This window comes from Arvicanthis niloticus, chromosome 24 (assembly GCF_011762505.2).
Source record: "Arvicanthis niloticus isolate mArvNil1 chromosome 24, mArvNil1.pat.X, whole genome shotgun sequence".
NCBI lineage: Eukaryota > Metazoa > Chordata > Mammalia > Rodentia > Muridae > Arvicanthis > Arvicanthis niloticus.
In genome coordinates this window covers 8,957,955-8,980,810 of record NC_133432.1, presented here as the reverse complement: position 1 = coordinate 8,980,810, position 22,856 = coordinate 8,957,955, and the positions used below count along the sequence as shown (strand labels likewise).

Below are 22,856 nucleotides of genomic sequence, written 5' to 3'. Positions count from 1 at the left end.
AGTCTCGAAAAACAACGAAGAAGAAGAAGAAGAAGAAGAAGAAGAAGAAGAAGAAGAAGAAGAAGAAGAAGAAGAAGAAGAAGAAGAAGAAGAAGAAGAAGAAGAAGAAGAAGAAGAAGAAGAAGCAGCAGCAGCAGCAGCAGCTGTGGTGTGTCTATCAACACTGGATTCTCACTAGGACTCCCTCTCAGATAGCCTGTTGTTGCCTTGTGTCATGGAGATCCTGTAGTTTGGATCTGTAGGACTGACCCCTTTGTGCACCCCAGCGGTTCACTGATGAGGGTATATGGGGGGGGGGGGGGAGAGTCAATTCAAGCCCTGGATCTGGGCCTGAGAAGTAGCTGAGCTGGTCAGTCTGGGTCTCCTGCTCAGGGCTGACTCACCAGCAGCCCCTACGATCAGGGACAGCTCTACCTTGCTGCCCAGGGCCCACTTTCCTGAGGGGTGCAGCTAGTGAGGGACAGGGCCAGTTCTCCCAGCTCTCCTGCCCCATAGTTGGCAAAGGGTGAGGGTAGGGGTGGATGTCTCCCCCTCGCCCAAGTTGCCACACCACAAAAATGTTGACAGGCCAGCTCTCCCATGGGCAGGGTCAGCTTTCCTGCCTGCCTTAGGTGGCAAGAGCAAAAAGGAGGGGAGGGGACCTGTCTCTCACCCATGCCACAAGGAAGAAAGTGGCAGGGTCAGCTCTCCTACACCCATACCCTTGGGCTAGCTCACCCACAACTCCCACTATGTGTGGACCTGCTCTCCCAAGCACCACAGCTGGCTAAGGGCAGGGTCAGCTTTCCTACTCCCATATCCCCTTACAGGGCCAGCTCTCCCATAATGATCACGTGAGGGGTGGGGCCGTTCTGCACAGTCCTCAGACATCAACATGTCCCCGGATAGCAGATCAGTCCAGGGACGTCTGCCTGGCCATTGGTGGTAGCAGACCTCTGTTATTGCAGGGCCATGGACCCAGACATGGTCCCAGGTGGCATCCCAGGCTGACATCACTCACACTGGGCTCTTCCTTGCCACCCTTAAGCCTCCGGTTCTGCTTCTCGTTGTGCCCACATCCTTCTGTGTCTCTTTCTCGTTCATTTCTCCACCACTTGCTCCTCTTAGAGGTGTCCAGGGTCTCTGAGTGTCTGCGGTCATCTCAAGCATGGACTTCCTATCCCCAACTCCCAGGGACTGTGCGGGGCCAGACTAGTGATCTCAGGCTAGACCACCAGTCTGGTGGTCTATCTCGGGCTCACTCTGTGGCGCTGGACTGGTGGTCATCTCAGGCTCACTTTTATCAGGGAATATTAGGCTACTGATCATTCAGATGTTTGCTGGTCAGAACATTGAACTTAGACAGAGCCTCTCTCCTCTCTGCCACCTACTGGTGCACGTATGAAACAGCAGCCACACGTGCAAGGCCTCTGGGGGCAAGGCTTTTTATCCTTTTCTATGTGTGTTGGTGATTTTTTTGCAGAATCAACAATATGCCCAAGAGATATGGAGCATCCTCAACTCGTCATCACTTCAGGGACAATGCAGTCATCCCCAAAGATGGCTGGATGCAGCTCAGCTCTGGCCTTGGAAAATGCCTGAAACCTATCTGTGAAAAAAACATGGGTAAAATCAGAGGAAGAGAAAGGGTTAAGAATGCAGAGCTGACAGGAGAGCCGTTGTAAAGGGCTGTAACTTCTCATGGGCTTCACTTCTCCAGGAAAGACTATCTCCTCTAACTGGATAAAGTCAACCTGCCAGAAACACGGTACTGTAAAACTGCATGTATTGGGATTCCATTTTTATTTATGAACAAATATAAAGTATACATTAGACATAAAATGTGGCAAAACGTCTCATCGCAGTTGTGGGTATCCTCTGAGACCAGGAACTAACGGGTTCAATTTAATCTTGAAGGCTTGTCTTTGGGGTTTCTACCTTGTAAGAGACACCTGTATGCCGAGATGTCTAGAGAGATCTTACTTGGTAAATCTGACATTCTCCAGGCATCTCGGCTCGAGGTCACTGAGTAAGTACCTCAGTGCTTCGTGAAGGAGTCTGCACTCACAGAGCTCTGTGCATCCCAGGACTTACACTTACAACAGGACCACAGCAGCGATCTCCACAGGTACAGGGCAGCAAGCATGACCCGCAAGTGGTACCCAAGAAAATCAGAGAAGGAAGATGAAGAGAACGTCTGTCTGACTTTGATCAATCTCCGGATGCTTGGGAGAGGAGATGCTCTGAGGACAGCCGGGATCCCAGTGGCTGGTGGCCCCCTCCCCTGTGAGGAGTGCAGTCCACAGTGAGCACTGAAGAGATGAGACTCTGGTCCTGTTTACCTCAGTGCTGGGATCTCCCGATGGTCAAAGCCAGGATGTGGGACCAATGGATGTTAGCAAGCAGTAATTGATAAGGACAATGAGAAGCCGAAAGCGGAAAGACGAGTTTGTCCAAGATCATGGATGCCCGGGCTCTTATGAGGTGGGTCAGGATGCTGTTCGGATTCCAGACCACTGTTCTTACACAGTACACAACTGTGCATGCGCCGTGACTCACGCACATGTACACAGACGTACTCGTGGCAAATGCCTGGGCCATGCCTAGGGCAATGCAGAGACTGTCTCATTTATCATCCGAATCACCAACATCTAATTGAGAAAATATTTTATTAAACTTTAAAAAAACAATTTTGTGTTTCAGACAGGTCTTAGTATGACACCCAAGCTGTCCTTGGACTTGGATTCTCCTGCCCAGCCTCCCGAGTGCCGGCAACTGAAGCCCGTGCCACCGTGCCTGCCCAGCCTCCCGAGTGCCGGCAACTGCCACCGTGCCTGCCCAGCCTCCCAAGTGCCGGAAACTGAAGCCCGTGCCACCGTGCCTGGCTCTACATCTATTTAGATACCTGCTAATACAAGCATCAGTTTGTGTGTATTAACTCAGTGAGCTAGACCCCACCCTACTTTTTTTCTCTGTATAGTCCTGGCTGTCGTAGAACTCACTCTGTAGACCAGGCTGTCCTCAAATTCTCTATCTTCCACCCTTAGCCTTCAGGAATTTAAACCTCAGCCCAGCCTCTTCTCAATTAACTTTCCCTCCTATGACACTCAAGCAATTGTCTCACATTCACAAACCTCTTTCTAGAAGTTAGGGCAGTGGTTTGTAACACAGGAGCAGTCCCTCCCTGACCCCTGACCCCTGACCCTCAGTGGGGTCAGTGTCTGGAAATACTATCTTCACAGCTGGAATAGGGAAGATACCACTTGTCCCTAATGGGATGGGACTTCACGATGCTGCTCCCTCCCTGGCCCGCAGCTAGGACAGTCACACCAAGGATGTTGTCAGTGCTGAGGTAACTGAGGCCAGCTCTAGGTCACCGCTGTGCCCAAGGCTGAATTGAGAACTCCCAGCACCGAGCACTGACTTCATTATTTCCCCACCCTGGAGAAATACCATGCTAAAGTGCTGATTAAATTACGCTGTGATCCCCACAGGACACGCTTGCGTGACAGCACACTCCTGCCTCAAGGCACCGTGCAGTTACCCTGTGCAATGCGTGTTTAGGGAGCTCACCATCCACCCAGCAGAAACTTGTCTGCAGAATGAGCGGGAAGTTTGTGACCCATTGGCGAGCTAAATGAGAAGTTGGTGTCACAGACAGCCCCAGTTCTAGACCTTGGCCATGCCTGTTCTAAGGATAGGATAGGAGAGAGAGAGACAGAGACAGAGACACAGATCTGCCGATAACAACCCCACAGGCAGTGTTTCCAAGGAAGAAGCATGCCTTTCTTTGTTTGGTTTCCACCTGGAAAGTGAGAGGAAGGAGAAAGTAGCTGGTGCTTATCTCTAGGCTCTGTGATTTTTAGTTTTAGGTGATTATTTTATCATTAGTGTCAGGTCCAAAAAACAAAACAAGCAAACCTACTTCAGGACAAAAGGCTAGCTAAGGTGCTTGTCAGCCTGCTAACACACATACCATCGACCTCCAGGCTTCCTCAATCCCCACCTCTGGATCTCCTCACTCAGGCCCTGCCCTAGTCTCCAGCTTCCCTCCCCTAGCTTCTCTTCCCTTTAGAACCCTGCCATTTTAGCCAAGCACTGTTTTTGGTTTTTGAGACAGGGTTTCTCTGTGTAGCCCTGGCTGTCCTGGAACTCACTCTGTAGATCAGGCTGGCCTCCAACTCAGAAATCCGCCTGCTGGGATTAAAGGCGTGTGCCACCACCGCCCGGCTGGCCATGCACTCTTGATCTTGGCTTTGTCTTCCTCTGTCTCTCATGGTCATGGTCAGTCCGATGCTCAGTCTGATACTTTCCCTCCTTCCTCTGGACTCTTCCAGGTGCCTCTGGCTGTGCTCCTCCCCTTCCCCCATATTTACAAGACCTTCCCTCAACCATACCTTGGAGCCTGTCCTCACTGTACAGTTAGATAGTACCAAATTCCCTAGTTAAAAAACAAACAACCAAACCAAACCAAACCAAACCAACCCTCTTAGCATAAGTTCCTAATTACCACAACCAATGCTCTTCCATCCTGCTAGCCCTCAACCCCTCATCCTTGCCTGATAGCTTCCCAGGGGCTGCCGACATTGGCCTCTCAGGAGGTTGAGTCTCACTCAGAATACCTCAGGGAACACTCACAGGTAAACATGTGACCCCATTTTCTAAATGAAAAGCCCACAACTCAAAGGTTACAACGTCAAGAAGCAGTGGTTCCAGGCTCCAGCCACATTCCTGTCCTGGCTATGAGAAGGGGCCAGCTCATGATTTACCTGCAAAGCCCAAAGCTGGGAAGAACTGGACCCAGAATCCCAGTGCACCACCATTCTCCATGCCACTCCCGGGAAGGCCCGCGGTCAGCCTTCAGAGTGTGTGAAGGGCTCCATCAATGCCCCAAAGGACCTGCTCTACTTCTACAAGAATGCAGGAGCTCATCCTTCACCCCTGGCTGTGGGCTGGCAGGGCTGGGGGCTACATTCTCCTGTACCTGCTTTAAGACCCTGATTCCCAGCAAGAAGCCCAGTGTATGCACATTCAGACTGGAGAGAAGCACCTGAGACCTACCTGTCTGAAGCCCCTCACACTTAAACATTAAACATCCTTTCTAGGCTGGGGATGTTCTCACCTCCTCTGTTCCCCAGGCATCCCCTGCAGACATCGCACGACTGATTCACTTGAGTCTTGTAAATAAAACTACAGCCCCTGATTCTAGGAACCCCGTCAAGGGAGCTCAAAAACAACCTTTCAAGGGAGGTGAGTAGGGGCCCCCTTCACTGGTCAGTGCCATGCTTGTCTGAAATACTGAGAATTTGTGAAGATACACACACACACACACACACACACACACACACACACACACACGGCTATTGATTAAAGCACAAAACCACACTCCATAGTCACAGCCAATTTGAAAGTGATGTTTGTGTTACTTTTGTGTGGATGTAGATGACAACCCTGCCCTCTCCTGTCTGGGATAACTGAAGGCCACCCGTTCTTAGGGGAGACCGTGTGGAGGTGATTCCTCCTGAGGGCAGGATTCAAGACGAGCTCCTGTGTGGGTTTGATGATTCTGTCTTGGCTGCGGCTCGGGAGGGCCTGTCTCTTGCAACGTCCTCATCTATTAAGTGAAGCACAACAGACTGAATTCTTGATCACAAGGGACATACACAGCATGCCTTTCTGGTGCCAACCACGGAGAGCTGGCAACAGGCGTTGACTGTTCATGGTAAAACTTGGGTCAGCACTCTAAAACTGAACTCAAGGACGAGGCCAACCAACAGCACTGCCGACCAAGGGTGGACTGATCCCAGGGAAGAAGAGTTAGGTGTTCAAGGCTGGTGTCAAACACATACCACATGTCAGAACATTCCAGTATGTGCCAGAACGTGCAGGATCACCCAGTTCTTTCACGAAGTTTGAGTAAATACACTGAGAAGTCCAGAGCAAACAGAAAAGAATCAGTGGGATCTAACGCTAAAAATCGACTCCCTGGTCAGGGCTGTGGTTCAGTGACAGCAAGTTTGCCAATCACATACAAAGTCCTCGGTTCGATCCCAGCATGGCAAGGCAAAATAAGAGAGCAGCTGCCCACCAGTTTGTCACAATTCCTAGTGAACAGTAAGAGGAATCATGAAGGAGTTGAAGGAAATTCTATCTGTACACACAGCTGTAAAACAGGCTCCACAAGGCCACCGATATCCCAGGTCAACCTGAACCAAACCCACAAAACACCATGACCCACCACCGTAAAGGTGGATAAAGGGTCTGGGAAGGAAGTGTGTGTTAATGGCTGGCCAGAAAACAGAATGGGAGAGTTCAGGAAGAAGTGTCTTGACCTTAGGCTTAAAACTTCAGTTTCAGTCACTGATAACAACTGTCCTGTAAACACTGGACACGGACCTGCCTTTGGAACGCTCTCTAGACTGTGGCTAACCCGTTCATCTCCCACTGACAGTGGATGTTAAACTCACTATAAGCTGGAGTAAGAGCTGGGCTTTTTTTTTATAAACGCTACCAGGCGTGGAGGGCAACCAAGAATGAATAGCCACTGCACCTGCGCGCGCGCGCACACACACACACACACGCGCGCACACACACACACACACTCGCCTGTCCCCACTGGCTTCTGTGACAGACAAGGGAAAGGCTCCCCTGCCCCTCTTGAGGCTGAGGGGTTTCAAGGAGACACAGCGATGGCAAACTCCACCGGGAGAGTCAACCAGGGATTCAGGCTTCCAATCTCCCATTTCAGTATATGAGCACGCTGAGGCAGCTCTCAGAAGGCTCGGTGGGGACCAGCGCCCCCCCAGAGTCTTCAGGCACCCCTGAATGTTGGGATACGGATATAAGGCCTGCTGGTCAGATGTTAAAACAGAACCAGAACTGAGTCTGTACACCCGCACTCCTGGAGACAAACGTTTCAAATGTTCATCTGGTGTGGGAGCACCCACATCTGGTGCAGGAGCACCCACATCTGGTGCGGGAGCACTCAGTCATGATGCTCAGGACCCAAGAGCAATGGTCACCTCCTACAATGTATTCGCCTGGACAGGCAAAGGTGACCTGCACAGAAAACCGTACCTTCCACCGCTCTGAAGAGTCAACAAATAACTACAACGTAAGGTCAAAACAGAAGCAAGCACCTGGCCTCTGACCGGCAGTCCCAGGGCCCTGCAAGGTACCAGGGCCTCGTCCAGCCTGCTCTATAGAATGGCTCCGCCCATCTGCTCCAGCCGTTGGTGAGGGAGCCACAAGCCATGGTCAAGGCCAAGGATCCTTGTGTGGCTTTCTCCTTCATTACTCCAGGGACCAGACTGGTTCTGGGCATGCAGCACCTCTGTCAGGCCTCATGCAGGGAAGAGTTCAGGTGGACTCTCTCCGTAGCAGTACTTGGCTATGGGGTCACGGTACGTGTTCTCATGTTGCACGCTCTGTTGGCAAAGGGAGACAGAAGCACGTTAGAGTCAGCTGCAGTGACAGCCACACGGTCCCTGCCCAACCTCTAGCTTCTGAACAACCTCGCTAGGCATTCTGAGACTACCCAATCCATCTGAAACAGGGCCTAGGGATGTGGCATAGAGGGCAGAGTGTTTGCTTAACATACACGAAGCCCTTGGTTTGACCCACAGCAGCTCGTAAAACTGAGTGAAGTGGAACACATTTGTGACTCGAGAGTCTCAGCAGCACGGTGAACCTGAGGCCAGCCTGACTATGTGAGAGCCCGGTCTCAAACAACAAAACAAAACGAGGGCAGGTGAGACGGCCAGGGGCTAACACAGTGCTCGCTCCCTAGCCTGAGGACCTCAGCTCCATCCCCAGAGCCCACAGAGAATGAGAAGTGAGACAAGATGTATGAGTTGTCCTCTGACCTCCGAGTACATGTGGTGGCGTGCCTCGCCCCCACTAGTAAATATGAAAAGAACAAACAAACAAGATAAATCTGAGACAGACGGAGATACAGTGGAGCAGTGGGATCGGCCTCTGACCCTGTGGTTGGACAGACCCAGTCCCTGACGGAGTCCTAACATGTCAAATGGCAGTCATGCACTGAGAGCCTGTGCACAGGCCAAGCATCCTCCCCTAGAGCCCCTGGCTGGGCACAGCAAATGAGGTTAAGCCCAGACAATGCCTTGACCCCATCACCATTGATAAGACACCCCGCCCCAGCAATTTCTTCTCATACAAGCAATTTGAGGCTTTGGCTGGCCTGGAGCTCATTAATTTCCCACACCCAAAGCCGCGCACCATATTAATTCCACCTAAGAGACTCGCAGCCCAGGCCCCAGGCACGCGAACCAAGTGGCCATTGAGAACCATCTCTATTTGCACAAGAGGATGTGACTTCTGGCTCAGTCAGCTGCAGGAACCAAGTCAGGAAGAGCAAGTGAATCAACTTCCCTTCCCGCCCACTCACCTGAGACGCCCCCTCACGGAGACCAGTGGAATTTCACATTCTCTGAACTGCCCCCTCTCCTGACCCAGGATGTTCTCAATCTCAAGTGAAACCAGAGATGGGAAAGGAATTAACAAGAACAGAGCGGAAGTGTATCCTAGAGGAGTGTGCCTGGGTAACAGACATGTGGCTGTCTGAGAAATGGCAGAAACAAGGGCCTGGCCAGAAAGACTGGGTAGTCAAGATGGCCTAGCACGGATAAGTGCTTGCCGCCAAGGCTTGGTCCTCAGGATTCACATGGTGTAGGGGGAGAACGGACCCTCCCAAGCTGTCCTCCAACTTGTATCTGTGCGGCTCTGAGCCCAGGATAAATGGAAAAGGGAAGATAAGCAGAGATGGGGTGGTGATGGGGGCAGAGGCCCTCCAGGGCACTCCCTGCTGTGAGATCAGAACACTCAATGGTGGGCAGCATGTGCTCACCCTAGAAGCCTCAGATATATTCATGTGCCTGAATATCCACCTTCTAGCCCCTTGGATCCTGAAGCGAACCACAACTCTGCCCCAGACAAGTGACTGCCTCCTCTCACTGGTACTGGATCTAACACTCTCACCCACTAACACTGCAGTACATGTCAACGAAGCCCCTTTCCGCCCTGGATCTCTACCCAGATCGATCAGCTCGTGTTCTCCAGCTCTGGCTCCCTCCTGTAACCCCAGCACCACTTCTGACCTGGGAGGAGGTCCTGCATTTAGCCAAGCACAGTTCGAAGTGGTCTTCGACTGCCATGAAGAGGTTCTGGAAGGCCACAGCTGCCCGGTTGAGGAAGCGCTCCAGGAGAAGTTGCTATGGAAACAAGGCATTCAGTATTGGTAGTAACTAGTAACTGCTGGCCAAGCCAGCCCACCAGGAGGTCAAGGCCAACCTCTCTCATTCACCAGCTACTTGGTTGGCAGTGGCACCATCCTCCCTGCAAAGGAGAGGGACTGGGGGAGAGGGGGCCACACCAGCTCCTCTCTTAGGAAAGGCCACTGCACCTACAGAACACTGCAGGAGGTGCCTAGCTCATCCCCCTAAAATGCACAGAAGACAAGGGATGGAGCTGGTACCTTGCTGGGCTGCAGACAGCAGGAGACGCAGTACTCGTAGGCTTCACAGCAGCCGTTGGCCAAGCACCCGTCACAGCAGTGCTGCTTCGTGCTGGGGACACCGACATCACAACAGCCATTGGCCAGCAGGTCCTTCCTCTCGCAGACATAGCCTGAAACCAGAGACAAAAGCTCAGCAGGAAACTGGCCATCTGTCCTCCCTCCGAGGATGAAGCAGGCAGACAGGACCAGGGCATCCTGAGCATCAGGACCAGATGAGGAAGTAACATGTCCAGGGCTGGCTTCACCTGGGCAGAGGACGACGGGAAGTCAGAATCCTCAGTCATCCCTAGATCCTCATTGTTACCACGGTCAAGCACTTTCAAGTCTACTGCTTAAGTGTAAGCTCGCCGCCAGGCGAAGGCAGGCCTGTGCAGCTGGGGACCTTCATGACTCTGCTTCCGGAGTTCACACACAAACGGGGAGGCACAACCACCACCTAGAGTTAGGGATGTTCTCAAAACCTCAAAAAAGAGAAAAATCCTAATTTGTTCCACAACTGAGAACCCCCATCACACAGATATGCACATCCAGCCTCAGCCAGGCTTCCTCACTGGGACTACTTAACTGCTCAGGGCTTCTAGGCAGGCAGTTCCCTGCACTGGAGGAGCAGGACAGAAAAATCTGTAAGGGCCATCTCCCAACCTCAAACATGCCCCCAGTGGCCATTTAGCCCCTCAGGTATGTGCAGAGGCCCTCAGGTGTGTGTGTGTGCGGACCCTAAGGTGTGTGCAAGGGCCTCCTGGAGTGTATGGGGACCCCTCGGGTGTATGCAGGGGCCTTCTGGAGTGTATGGGGGGCCCTCGGGTGTGTGCAGGGGCCTTCTGGAGTGTATGGGGGCCCCTCGGGTGTATGCAGGGGCCTTCTGGAGTGTATGGGGGGCCCTCGGGTGTGTGCAGGGCCCGCAGGTGTGCAGCAGCTGTTCCTAACCAGCCAGTCTGAGTGCCCCAGCTCTGTCCTCAGAGGGTGAGGCTGTTGGAGAATAACTTGTTTTTTTAAACCTGCTCTGAAAAACAAGGTCTGTGTGGGAGCTGGCAGAACACCGACGATCAGGGACACTAGAGGGCCCTCAATACTTGGGAGACCAGGAGAGATCCATCCCCATGGCAGGGAGCTGGTGGCTTCTGTTGTTTCTGCTACTGCATCTCAGGGGTGAAGAGATGAACATTCTGATGCCCTGGGAAACGTTTCCTTCCCAGATGCCCAGACTCATGCTGTTGTCAGGGCTTCTAAACGAAATTCCCAGAGAGTCAGTGCGTGCCTCAGGATTCTACTCCGGATGATAGCAACACAGCAACTCCGTCTGTGTCAAGGAGATGGGCAATACTGTGTCCCCCAATGTCACCTGCCGACACACCTGTCCTTTCCTTGGGAAGCTGGAAGCTAACACCTCAGGCCTTTCCTACCACTGCCAACTCCCAGCTCTCGGCTTTGAACTCTTGCCCTCACCTCTCCGTGACGTGACCAGGTCTAATTTCTGGGGAGAACAAGCTCACCCAGGCTGTTCCCCATGTATCATGAATCATGCAAAAATCACATTTTGTTTTTTTGAAGTTATTCTTATTTTTAATTGTATGTGTGTGTACATGTGAGTGCAGACTCCTGCAGAAGCCAGAAGACGACCTCGGAGCCCAGGAAGCTGAAGTTATAGGCAGTTAGTGAGCTGCTTTCCCTGGATGCTGGGACTCAAAACCAGGTCCCCTTGAATGAGCAGTGTTCCTGGCCACTCACCCATTTTTCCAACTCCTTCTTTATTTTCAGCTGATACACACACACACACACACACACACACACACACACAAACACACACAGGAACCATACATAAGAATGGGTCATCATGATGTTTCAACACACATATACATCAGGCAATGGTGGCACACGCCTTTAATCCCAGTGCCCAGGAGAGATGGGCAGATCTCTGTAAGTTCGAGGCCAGCCTCGTCTACAGAGCGAGCTCCAGGACAGCCAGGGCCGCAGAGAGAAAGCAGTGGTGCTTATCGGCTCTGGCTCTGAGGATGTTATTCTCACCAAGTCCTAGGAGACTAGGGCAGGCAAATGTGTTGGTCTTACCTGGGAAATTAACTTCCAGCTTTTGAAAAGTTTGTGACTCTAATTGGCTAACTTGTTTAGCCCTGCTGTTACCCTGGCAACACGGTGGCATCTTGTTGCTAAACAGTATCAACAGTTGCAAGTTTTCTTTATTAAACCATTTCCCCCATATTTGTTAAGGCAAAGTAAAACCTGTGGCCTCTGTGGGATTTTTATTGATTAAAAAATTGAGTATTGGTTTGGTTTTTTTTTTTTTAATAACTGAAGGAGCGTGTGAGTCTTTGTCTGACCTAAATTAACCATTTGTAGCTATGATAAAAGAAAACGACAAACTGCCACCTAACACTGAAACATCCTGTTTTCTGAGTCCATAGACACAAGCCCGGGACTATAGGCCACCAGTCCACCTGTCAGCTAACTGCATTTTCTTGTGAAGCAACAATCCTGTGCTCAACTTCCGTTTTATAAAGGATACTTACAGGTCAAGCAAGATGGCTCGGCCAGGAGAGGCGCTTGCCAACAAGCCTGACAACGTGAGTTCAATCCCTGGGATCCACATGGTGAAAGGAAAACAACCAACCCTGACAAGCCGTCCTCTGACTGCCACATACATGACGTGGTGCACGCATACACACACAGACACACACACGCAGACACACACACACGCAGACACACACACAGACATACACACACCCCCCAATTAGAAAGAGATAAGGAACCCCATGACTGTATCTGGTAGGCAGTGACCTGGGACTGAGGCCAAGGCTGGCGCTGTAGGCAGAGGGAACTGCTAGGAGTCTGGGTGATCAGGTAAGCTCCCAGATGCTGCAGGGAGCCTGGGATGGAGAGGAGAGTATGGAAGACAGACACGGGCATCCCTGGAGACTAGTAAGAAGTAAAGCATCTGGAGGGAAGGTTATCAAACCCAGAGTCTCTGGGCCTCGAGTGCAGGGAGGGAGGCGTACCCAGCTCATCAGTGATGAGGTGTTTCCCTTGAACGGAGTTCCGGCACTGGTTGCTGGGTCGGCTGCTGTTGCCTAGGTTAAACTGCACCTTCCACGGAATGGGCTGCTCCCGGTCTTGAACCTGGAGGAGGTTCCGGTCTCTCACAGCCCTCTCTTCCTGCAATGAGACCACAGGGGAAAGGAGTGTTCAAGGCGCTTTGACTGCAATCTCATTTACCCTAAAGGAGTTGACACTTCCATCTCTCTACCCTCGCCCCAACCCTCTGGCACAGGCGTGGTCTATGCCATCAGGAAAACGTGCCAGGTTAAAGCTATCTTCCCCGATTGCGGCACTGATGTGCAGGGCCCAGAAACAGTCAAAAGAATCTATGGAAGTCGGGGGGGGGGGGGGGGTGGTGGAGGGGAGGGGGGGAGACAAAGCAAAAAAAACAAAAACAAAAAACAAAAACAAAACAAAAAAACAAAAACAAAACCCACTTTTCTCTCGCCAGCAAGTTTTTAGATACTAATACATATACAAACATAGGACAGAACACAAAGCTGGAATACTTTTACAACCAGGAGGAAACTATGTGATTCCAATCATCTCGGGCTGTCACCTGATACCTTTAGACCTGGAGTCCTCAGCCGCATGCATAAGTGGCAAGTACTCATGTACAAACCTCAGTAGGGTTGGTGATGACTTTAGGACCCCAGGAAACCTGACAACCTGCAAGGCTCTTCGGGGCAGTCATCCTTAACAACTGCTTCTAGAGATGTCACTCTGCCTTCGTAGCCCTTTGCCAAGCCCAGCCAGAGAGGAGTGGCCCTTGAGTGAGAGAGAGCCTGGATCCCTTCTCGTAGACAGGAACCACATCACTGAGCTGGGAGGAAGGAGCCAACTGCTGGAAAGCTAGAGGCATCCAGTACTAGGCAGCCATCTTTGGAAGCTTCTGGCCATAAATGTATAACAAAAGAACTATAAAAGACCCTCTCCTGTTGCCTTGTTTTGTGTTTTAAGACAGAGCTTCTCATCCTGTAGTCAAGGCTTGCCTGGAACTCACAGCAATCTTCCTGCCTCAGCCTCCTAAATGCTGTGATTATAGGTGTGAGGCACCATGGCCTGTTGGTTTTGGAGGCTTTAAGGTAGGATCTTCCTGTGTAGCCCCAGCTTGCCCCAGGTCCTCCTACAACTGCCTGCTTGGTGCTGGGACTATGGGATTATGGTGTGTACCACCCCGACTCCTATCGTGATGGCTTGTTTCTTTAAGCATTACCAACGGTGTTCTGTAACTAAGGAGACCCTGCGTATCTGATGGCGACACAGACAATTTACAATGCAAAAAGTTATTTAAACATCACCTTTACTCATCCTTGGAGTAATCTTACTTTCCATTTTATATGAAAATGGGCTCATTGTTACCAGTAGAAGGAATTAACTGGCCTGGAGAAACTATACCATCCTTGCAGGTTTCCTGCTAAGCTATTATTCTCATCCCCTCCCCCCCACCCCCCACCAAAAGAAAAGGTTTAGTTAAAAAAAACAATGCTTATCAACATGAAATTCAGAAATCACAACAACTAAAATAAAAGCTCATTTGTTTTTGGCATGTTCACCTCTGACCTCTGACCCAGTGTATACTGGCCTCACCATGGGTTGATCAACACTAATTGGATAGTAAAACATTTCCAAGGACCCGCATTATCTAGATAATCACATCGCCATGGATCCATCATGTCAATGTGCCATCATTAAGTAAACAGACTCCGCAGGCCAGCAACAGACCCTGGTTCTGCACACAGGATGACCCTGCAGTTCAGCGTGGGGCTCTGAGAAAGCCCTGTCAACCACTTGCAGATAAAGTGCCAGATGGCCTAACTTCACCAAGGCTTGAGGAACCCTCTGAGGTATCACCCTCTGAGAGACAGGTAGTCTCTCTCCTACTACAAGCCCATCAGGACTGGGTCCCCCTTCTTCAGTTTGCTCAATGTAAAACAGGCTCTTCAAAATGGATTTCGTGTGTCCTGCCTTTTCTTTTTTGTTTCTTTTAAAGGATATGGCTACCCGGCACAGGACAGGACAGGTGACAACTCGGGAGCTGTTACTTCAGTTATAGAAAGAGAGGGGCTGACTGCAAGAACCGCAGGAGACAGGAACTCCCTTAGGTGCAGCCTGTCACTCAGGAGCAGACCCTTAGCGGAAGGCCAGAGCAGCGCATCCCAGACGCATCTCCACCACAGGGCCTCGCTAGCTCCTGGTGAGCAGGACAGGAGTCAGCACCTGAGCTTCAGCACCCTGCTAAACATGAATATTCAAAACCTCTGCCAAGGGCATTGTGTGCCTAAATCATGGCTGTGGTGCACTTTTGGAGGCAGGGTAGAAGGGACAGGAGATCATCTTCCACCCAGTGGGTTATTAGACTTCCCTACAGAGTTCCCTCTGGGCCGTCTTTCTTCAAGCATTTCACCAAGTATGTGATTTTCTTTATTCAAGATCCATTCAAAGCTGGGCGTGGCAGCACCGATCTTTAATCCAGTTCTCAAGAGACAAGAGGCAGGAGAATCTCTGCAGGTTCAAAGCCAGCCTGGCCGATCTACACAGAGATGATTCAGGACAGCCAGGACTACAATGAGAAACCCCGTCTCAAATAACAACAATGGAAAAAAAAAGTCCGTTCAAAGGGGATTCTCACAAAGTACCAAGGACACGTTAGACAAGTGCTCCAATGGGCTGCTGACAAAGGCTTGCGTGTGAATCAGAGCCACCCAACCCTCAGGATGTTAGGTGTCCACAGATCCTGCAGAGGAAAGATGGGACCAGAAGTGGGCAGAAGCACAAGAGAATGTTCTTTGTAAACAGCTGCAGACATGGTCCCTCCTCAGATTTCCAAAAGGTTAATTAGGAAGTGTGCTGTGTAGGTTTTATGGGTAATCATGACAGTTCAGTGAGAGACTGAAGTGGTCCAGCACAAGAATCCAAGGCGTATTTGACCTTAATCTGCACAGGAATCTCAACAAAGGAGATACGGGCAGAGGGTGCCTCAAACAGCTAAAGTTTGAGACTGGCAGTCCGACAATGGAGAATTACAGCTGCAAAGAATCGTAAAGAACTTTTAAAAAAACGAGACTTACTTTTATTATTTGTGTATATGTGTGAGTGTGTGTGTATGGGGGTGGTGTACACAGAAGCCAGAAGAAGGTATTAAATCCCATGGACCTAGAGTTAGCAGGTGCTGGCTGGGAACAGAACCCAGGTCCTCTGCGATAGCAGCCAGCACTCCTAGCCACAGAGCCACCTCCCCCAGAGTTTGTAAACATGGGGAAACACTTGTGCATTAAGCGAGAAAACACCTCAAGTGAGAGAAGCAAAAATTCAGATAAAAACAAGAAGAAACAACACGCAAATGTCCCAGTGGCCCTTCTGCAGATGACCCCTGTGGCACGCCACGCCTTGCAAATGTTGCAGAGCTCAAATCTTTGTTGGTAACCAGTTTAAAGGAGAGGGAAGGAAAGGGGTCAGTTCTCTGCACTCGCCACACCTTATACAATGCCTATGTGGTAGTCTGAGTAAGAATAGCACACACACACACACCCCACACCAGCCCCCCCACCCCCCGCTGCCATAGGTTCACATATTTGAATACATATATTTGGTCCCCAGTTGGTGGAACTGCTTGGGAAGGATTGGGGGTGTGCTGGAGGAGGAGTATCACTGGGGGTGTGGCTCTTGGGTTTCAAAAGCCCAAGTCAGCTCTCCCTGCCTATCAAGATGTGAACTCTCTGCTACTGCTCCAGCACTCTGCCTGCCTGCCTGCCTGCCTACCTGCTGCCTGCCTGCCTGCCTGCCTGCCTGCCTGCCTGCCGTCATGCTCCCCGCCATGACAGTCATGCATTCTAACTCTCTGAAACTCTAAGCCACAACCAACCAAACTCTAAGTTGCCCTGGTCATGGTGTAGAATCACAGAAATAGAAGAGCAACACAGATAGCCACCAAGAATCTGCATAGGTAACTTCATTCCAGCAGAACTCACTGGTCTATCCTCCCTCCCTCCCTCCCACTTCCACAGCAGATGGCAGGCACCCAGGGAGTAGACCTGAGTGCCTGCTCTGCCTCCACCCCCATGCGCAGTGCTGTGCCCAGGTCACCTGGCGCCACTCACCGTCCCCAACACTCTCCCCTGATGGCATCCTCTCTGCACTCCCATCTCTAACAATTTAAATTATCCCCTAAAGCATTAATTAGGATAAAAACCAAAGAAAAGAGGCATCTCAGGATCCAAGGCAGAGGCTGCTGCACAAGCTTGAGAAGCCTCTGGGATGCAGAGCCAAGGAGCCCTGGGGACTTGTGTGTACCACAGGCCTCCTCTCTATGTGGGAGGAGCATCTCTTTTCCTACTCCACCCATGTGCGTTCCTCTTACCACCTCCACTTCTGAGATGAGAGGGGAAGGTCAGGCCGGGTGAGACTAACCGGGCACCCAGCCGCAGGGTGGCAGATGGCAGTCAGTCAGGCAGGAAACCAAGTCAGGACAGGACTGACTCATGACGGCTGATCATGGAGGAGGGCCTGTGTCAACGAGGTCCTCATGAGTGTATGTTCAGACAGAAGGGAGGCTGAGCCTGTTCTGCCTATAACCACCGGTGATACTGTACTACACCGGACACCAAGCTCTATACCAAAGCTTGATAAATGTTTTTCTTACAAGTTTATCACAATGTGGCCACTGGGAAGCAACCACAAGGATCCTTAGAGCGCTCAACTTCTGGCCCAGCAATACATTCCTAGTTCTGTGCCAGTGAGTTAGGAAAACATGTCCACACCAAACCTCCTAAGTGGGTGTTCTTTGCTAAAAGATGGAACCCCAATGCCCACGGGTGATGAGTGGCCTGATGTGACAGCTGCTTACAGGGAACACCAGGTCACGCGGTAACAGGTGGATCTAGAAACATCACAGCATTCATAAAGCTCATGTTAAAAGATTCCATATAATACGGATGAGGGCAGGAGAGATAGCTCAGGCGGTAAAGCATTTGCCACACAAGCCTGATGGCCAGCGTTTGATTCCCAGAACACAGTGGGCTGCTGAGATGCCTTAGTGGGTGAAGGTGCTTGCCACCAGGGTGGTCAACCTAAGTTCAATCCTGGGGGACCAACATGACGGGAAAGAAGGACTCCCCTAAGTGTCTCCTGACCTTATGCATTCTTTCCTTCCCTGCAACACTACACAAACACACTCACACAAAATAAATAAAAATGCAATACATTTTCAAACAGGAAGTAGACTGGAGATCGTTTAGGGCTGAGAGGGAGAGCAAGTCCGTGAAAGTGCCCTCAATTGTGAACTGTGCTCACAGCCACCGCACTGTGGCCTTACTAAAGCCACTGGGGTACACACTCAGGTGAGCTGCTGCTTTGGAAAGTAAACAGTATGTCAACGTGAGCACACGGGCCCTGAGCACCACCTCCCACTCCTGAGCACTCAGTAATGTCCTGCTCCACGAAGAGATCTTCGTAGATCTGCCAAACGGTGACACACTTCTGTCACATTATATACCACACTTGTTCATGTCACAGCTAATGGAAGTTAACAAGCTCAGGGGAGGAAACAGTCTCAAACGGCTGATTCCCCCTCAAATTGCATTTTATCTCTGGCAGTGGAGAATGTCTCTGAGGGAGCAGGCTCTCTCCCAGGTCTTATAAACAAACCACTTACTACTCATTCTTCCAAGTGAGAAAGGGGGGAGGGGCAGGGCTGGCTAGTTTAGCTAGTAACTCAACTGTCAGCCAGAGTTCAGTATGCAGAAGGCACCACAGGCTGCCTAGCTTGTACCTCAGCACAAAGCAGACAAGAGCTTTCAATCAGTTATTTCCCTTGCCTCCTTCTCAGTGAGCCAGCTGCTCTATCTGCCCAGGCAACAGGAAAGAATCTGTTCTAGGGCAAATGCTACGGCTCCTGCCCTAGTGTGCTGAGAGCACTTTCCACCACAACCGGTTACTGCTGGGGCAAGTGTCACCACAGCTGAACACAGGAAACATGGTTATTTCAAAACTAATTTGGACCTCATTGACTCCTTGAAGTGGGCTCTCTTGGGGTGTGCAGGCCACACTCTAGAAACTGACTGGCTAAGTTACTCTGAAAAGCCCCAGGAGCTTAACACAGTACACATTTCTTCTCTGTGCCACCAGTGTCCCAATGAACAGAGACAATACCACCGGGTGGGAACTACACATGCACCTAGACCAGACCTCCCTCACCCCCACTCCATATATACATCTCTTTGGAACTTATGACGAAGACTGGGATCTGTGAGTCACTACATACGCAGACTCACAGTGATCTGCATGACTTGTCCCTCCCAAGAGCTGGGACCACACATGAGCGCTTCCACTCCTGGCATGATTCCATCTTTAAAAACACTTCACACAGGGACGGTGGCTCACGTCTGCCACCTTGTCACAAAAGAATGTCATTTTGAAACCCCAACCCCCCCTCCCCTGCTGGTCTGTATCACAGTCACAGCCCACACCTCCTCAAAGAAGCCTAATTCCTAACCACACCCAACCCCTAAGAAAAGGACACTCCACAGAGAGGTAATTAGGCCACAGGACCTAAAGATGAGACAGAGGAGCAACAGCAGACTGTGGCTCCACTTCACAAACTCGAGGGCAAGCCACACAGGAAGAAAACAGAGAATGGAAGACGTGGCAGCCACAAAACGAGTCTTAGGCAAAGCAATCCTAACAGCCTACAAGAGTGCTCCAAGAGCCAACAGGGGAGTGCTCCATGAGCCACACAGGGGAGTGCTCCAAGAGCCAGACAGGGGAGTGCTCCATGAGCCAACAGGGGAGTGCTCCAAGAGCCAACAGGGGAGTGCTCCAAGAGCCAGACAGGGGAGTGCTCCATGAGCCAGACAGAGGAGTGCTCCATGAGCCACACAGGAGAGTGCTCTAAGAGCTAACAGGGGAGTGTTCCAAGAGCTAACAGGGAAGTACTCCAAGAGCCAGACAGGGGAGTGCTCCATGAGCCACACAGGAGAGTGCTCCATGAGCCAGACAGGGGAGTGCTCCAAAAGCCAACAGGGGAGTGTTCCAAGAGCCAGACAGGGGAGTGCTCCATGAGCCAGACAGGGGAGTGTTCCATGAGCCAGACAGGAGAGTGCTCCATGAGCCACACAGGGGAGTGCTCCAAGAGCCAGACAGGGAAGTGTTCCATGAGCCACTCAGGAGAGTGCTCCAAGAGCCTCACAGGAGAGAGTGTTCCAAGAGCCAGAAGTGAAACACAGGTAGAGGCTGTTCTCTTGTCCATACTCCAGGGCCAGAGCAGAGGCTGACAGCACAGCGCTGGGTGGGGTGTGTGGAGGCATGGCTGCCACTCTTTTAGAGGTACCACTTTACAACCCGACAGCACATCCCACTAACCACTTCTAAGACCTCCATTTTGCAGGTGAAAGCCAGGCGGACAGCATGCGACACTAGTCCCAGGGCCAATGGAGTTGTGTGTATCTATCCAGTTGTGAACTGACTGTCCACCCCCATCCCAGGATCAATGTTAAACTCTTCACATCCAAGACATCATCAGCAGAGCAGTGACATCACAAACTGAGAAGTGGGGTGTCTACTATGTAACCAGAAATCTGTGAGACCATGGGGTGGAGTTCCCAGGAATGGACTGGTACCCTTGGGAGGGGTTGAAGGAACCAGGGTGCATTCTCCACTGTGTGAGAATGAAGCAGGCCAGGGGGCACCACCACACGCAGAATCAGTTGGCATCTCAGTCTGTGACCTCCCAGCGGCCAGGGTGCATATGTGGTGTTCGGACCACCAGAGTCCACCGTGATGTTTCAGTAGCCCACACTAAGAACGCAAGCTCTTCTCACCTCCAGGGGACTTGATCTCACACAGGTTCTGCACATGTCCAGAGTGTTTAGTCATCTACTGGCCACAGGCCCTGTCATGACAACGGGACAGCACAGGTCAGCAAAGGCAGTTATCCGTGCTTCTGGCTTCAGAGGAAACAGATCAAACAAACAAACAAACGAGAGGTCTCATAATGCCCCTCGTACAGTCTTAAATCTCAAGGATAAGTAAGTAAGTAAATAAATAAATAAAACAAGGCAGGGGTGGTGCATACCCTTAATCACAGCACTCAGGCAGATGTCTGAGCTCAAGACCAGCCTGGTCTACAGAGTGGGTTCCAGAACAGCTGGGACTACACAGAGAAACCCTGTATGGGGAGTAGGGGGACAGGAGGGAGACACCTATACCTACCCTTACCACAGACAGACAGACAGACAGACACACACACACACACACACACACAGTAATTAAAATGGGGCTGTAGGAAAGGTCACCCAGTAGACAGCATCTGAGCCAAGATTATATATAAAAAAAGAAATAAACTGGCCTAGGAGAAAAGTCAAGTCACCACAACCAAGACTCACTTGAACCAACATCTGGTCCCCAGGAAGTGCCTAGGGGGTGGGGACAGAAATGAAGGCTGTAGTGTCCAAATAAGACACACAGGTCTCTGTCCTCAAAAACATTATGTTGAATAAGACGGCGAGATGACACAGACAAGTAAAACACACAAACAAGAAATGTTGGGTTAGTAATTACCACAAAGGCAAGTGGCCAGATGGTGGGTAGGATACTGGGGAACCCAGCATGACCGGAGTCACTATGGTCAGTTAGACCCAAAATGACCAAAAGCAGTTCTGTCACACGGACAACTCAGATGAACCCTCTTCGCTTGAGCAAAGAATTACACATTTGGGAAGGCCTGTGGTGGAAACCTTGTCTAGACTATCACCCTAGAACAGACTGTGAGACAAATTGGAAGCAGACTGGCCGCTATGGCACCGGACCAGGCAACAGATCAGAGTGCAAAGGAGAGCCGAGAGTTCTGTTCCAGGTGGGTGCAATGGAGACAATGACCAGAATTTGGAAACGCCAGACAGGATTACAAGGTCAAATCTGGACAAGAGAGTAAGAGCCTCCATTAAAAAAAAAAAAAAGGAACGAATGTGCACATCATAACCATTCAAAAGTTGGACTGTGATACAGAAAACCAGAGAACAAACCCGTAAGAACAGTAAAACAGGAAAAGGACAAAGGACGCAAGGGAGCAGAGGAAGAGGCGCAGGTGACCTACAGCTCGTAACTCAGTCAAGTGTGGTTTCTAGGCAAACGCTGGGAACTGTGTCCTGCTACAGTAGGATGCCAGGACTCCAGGAATTCTCAACCAGGACGAAAAATGAAAAGAGAGGTTGAGAAATTAAAAAAAAAAAAAAAAAAAATCCACCCAACCAAGTTGTGCTTAAAAAAGAAGCCTGTTGGGTCACCAAGGTGGACAGGACAGGCACAGAGAGCCCCTGGCCACTTCCTGGCCTTGCCATCTCTACCTCCTGTCCACCTGGCCATCACGCGACCTGGGACTGTGTGGAGCAGGGACGGTGCCAGAGGAGGATGCACAGGTCTGAGGACCCACTCCGCCTGGCCTACCAGCCAGATCCTGCATGGGGGAGGGGAAGTACAAAGACCAGCGGCGGGATGCCTCCCTTTGCGGCCCGCACAGGAGACTAAGTAGAAGAGTCAGAGCACAGGAGGATCACACAATCAGAGGGAGGAGGACTAGACGGTTGAGGATGAGAGAGCTGGAGGGAGGACTAAAGGATCGGAGGGAGGAGTAGTGGATGATCCAAGACCTGAAAGGAAGAAGCTCAGAAAGCTCAGAGAGCTGAACGGCTGCATATCATGAGGACTACAAGGTGGAGGACTGGAGAGAGGAGCATCAGAGGACAGAGGATCAAGGAAGGGAGGAAGTGTAAGGATCAAGGAGGAGGGGTTGGAAAAAGACGGAGGGCGAGAGGTAAGAGGGTCGGAGGCAGAGGAGGACGGAGGATGAGAGGGAGGGAGGCAGAGAATCCGAGGGAGTGGAGGATAGAAGGAACGAGGGAGGGGAAAGGACAAGGGTAGAGGAGGACGACGCAGCGGAGAAGGGCTGATGGTGGATTTTAGATCAAGAGGGAGGAGGCCTGAGGAGGACGGGAAGAGGAAGGATGGAGGCTAGTCGCTTACCTGCTTGAAGGTGCTGCTGAGGAAGTAAACCAGCGAGAGCCCGAAAACCAGGGCGAGCACCCAACGCTTGCGCAGGAGCCGGCGCCACAGCAGCGCCGCAAGGTTCAGCATCCCGGCAGGGCGCAGGCGCAGAGACGACCCCACGGCATGACCCCCGGTATGCTCCCAGCACTGCTTAACCTTCCCGCAGCAAGCGCGCCGGCCACGTGATCCGCCGCACGCCCCGCCCTACCCAGTGACGCCACCGCCAGGCCCCTCCATGCCTCCTCGC

At 51.3% G+C, this 22,856-nt stretch overlaps 1 protein-coding gene and 1 non-coding gene across 5 annotated transcripts; both read right to left on the bottom strand.

The window, feature by feature from the left end:
• Positions 1-1,288: 1,288 nt before the first annotated feature.
• Positions 1,289-1,420, bottom strand: LOC143438294 (small nucleolar RNA SNORA17). The gene has a single exon (XR_013107236.1). It is a non-coding gene; the product is annotated as a small nucleolar RNA SNORA17 (small nucleolar RNA).
• A 343-nt stretch (positions 1,421-1,763) lies between these two features.
• On the bottom strand, positions 1,764-22,810 carry Spring1 (SREBF pathway regulator in golgi 1). 4 transcript variants are annotated; one of them, XR_013107012.1, is made up of 6 exons: positions 22,586-22,810; positions 12,529-12,685; positions 9,476-9,627; positions 9,099-9,212; positions 7,119-7,406; positions 1,764-2,630 (listed from the first exon to the last, which is right to left on the bottom strand). XR_013107012.1 is itself a non-coding variant. In XM_076922602.1 (6 exons), exons 2-6 carry the CDS (start codon positions 20,419-20,421, stop codon positions 7,323-7,325), a joined length of 543 nt encoding a protein of 180 aa, XP_076778717.1. In that variant the 5' UTR covers positions 20,422-20,456; positions 22,586-22,742; the 3' UTR covers positions 1,764-7,322. The 4 variants fall into 4 exon arrangements, 3 of the variants coding, with proteins under 3 accessions (XP_076778717.1, XP_076778718.1, XP_076778715.1); XM_076922602.1 differs by adding an exon at positions 20,386-20,456 and having other exon boundaries at positions 1,764-7,406; positions 22,586-22,742; XM_076922603.1 differs by adding an exon at positions 20,386-20,511 and having other exon boundaries at positions 1,764-7,406; positions 22,586-22,694.
• Positions 22,811-22,856: the final 46 nt, after the last annotated feature.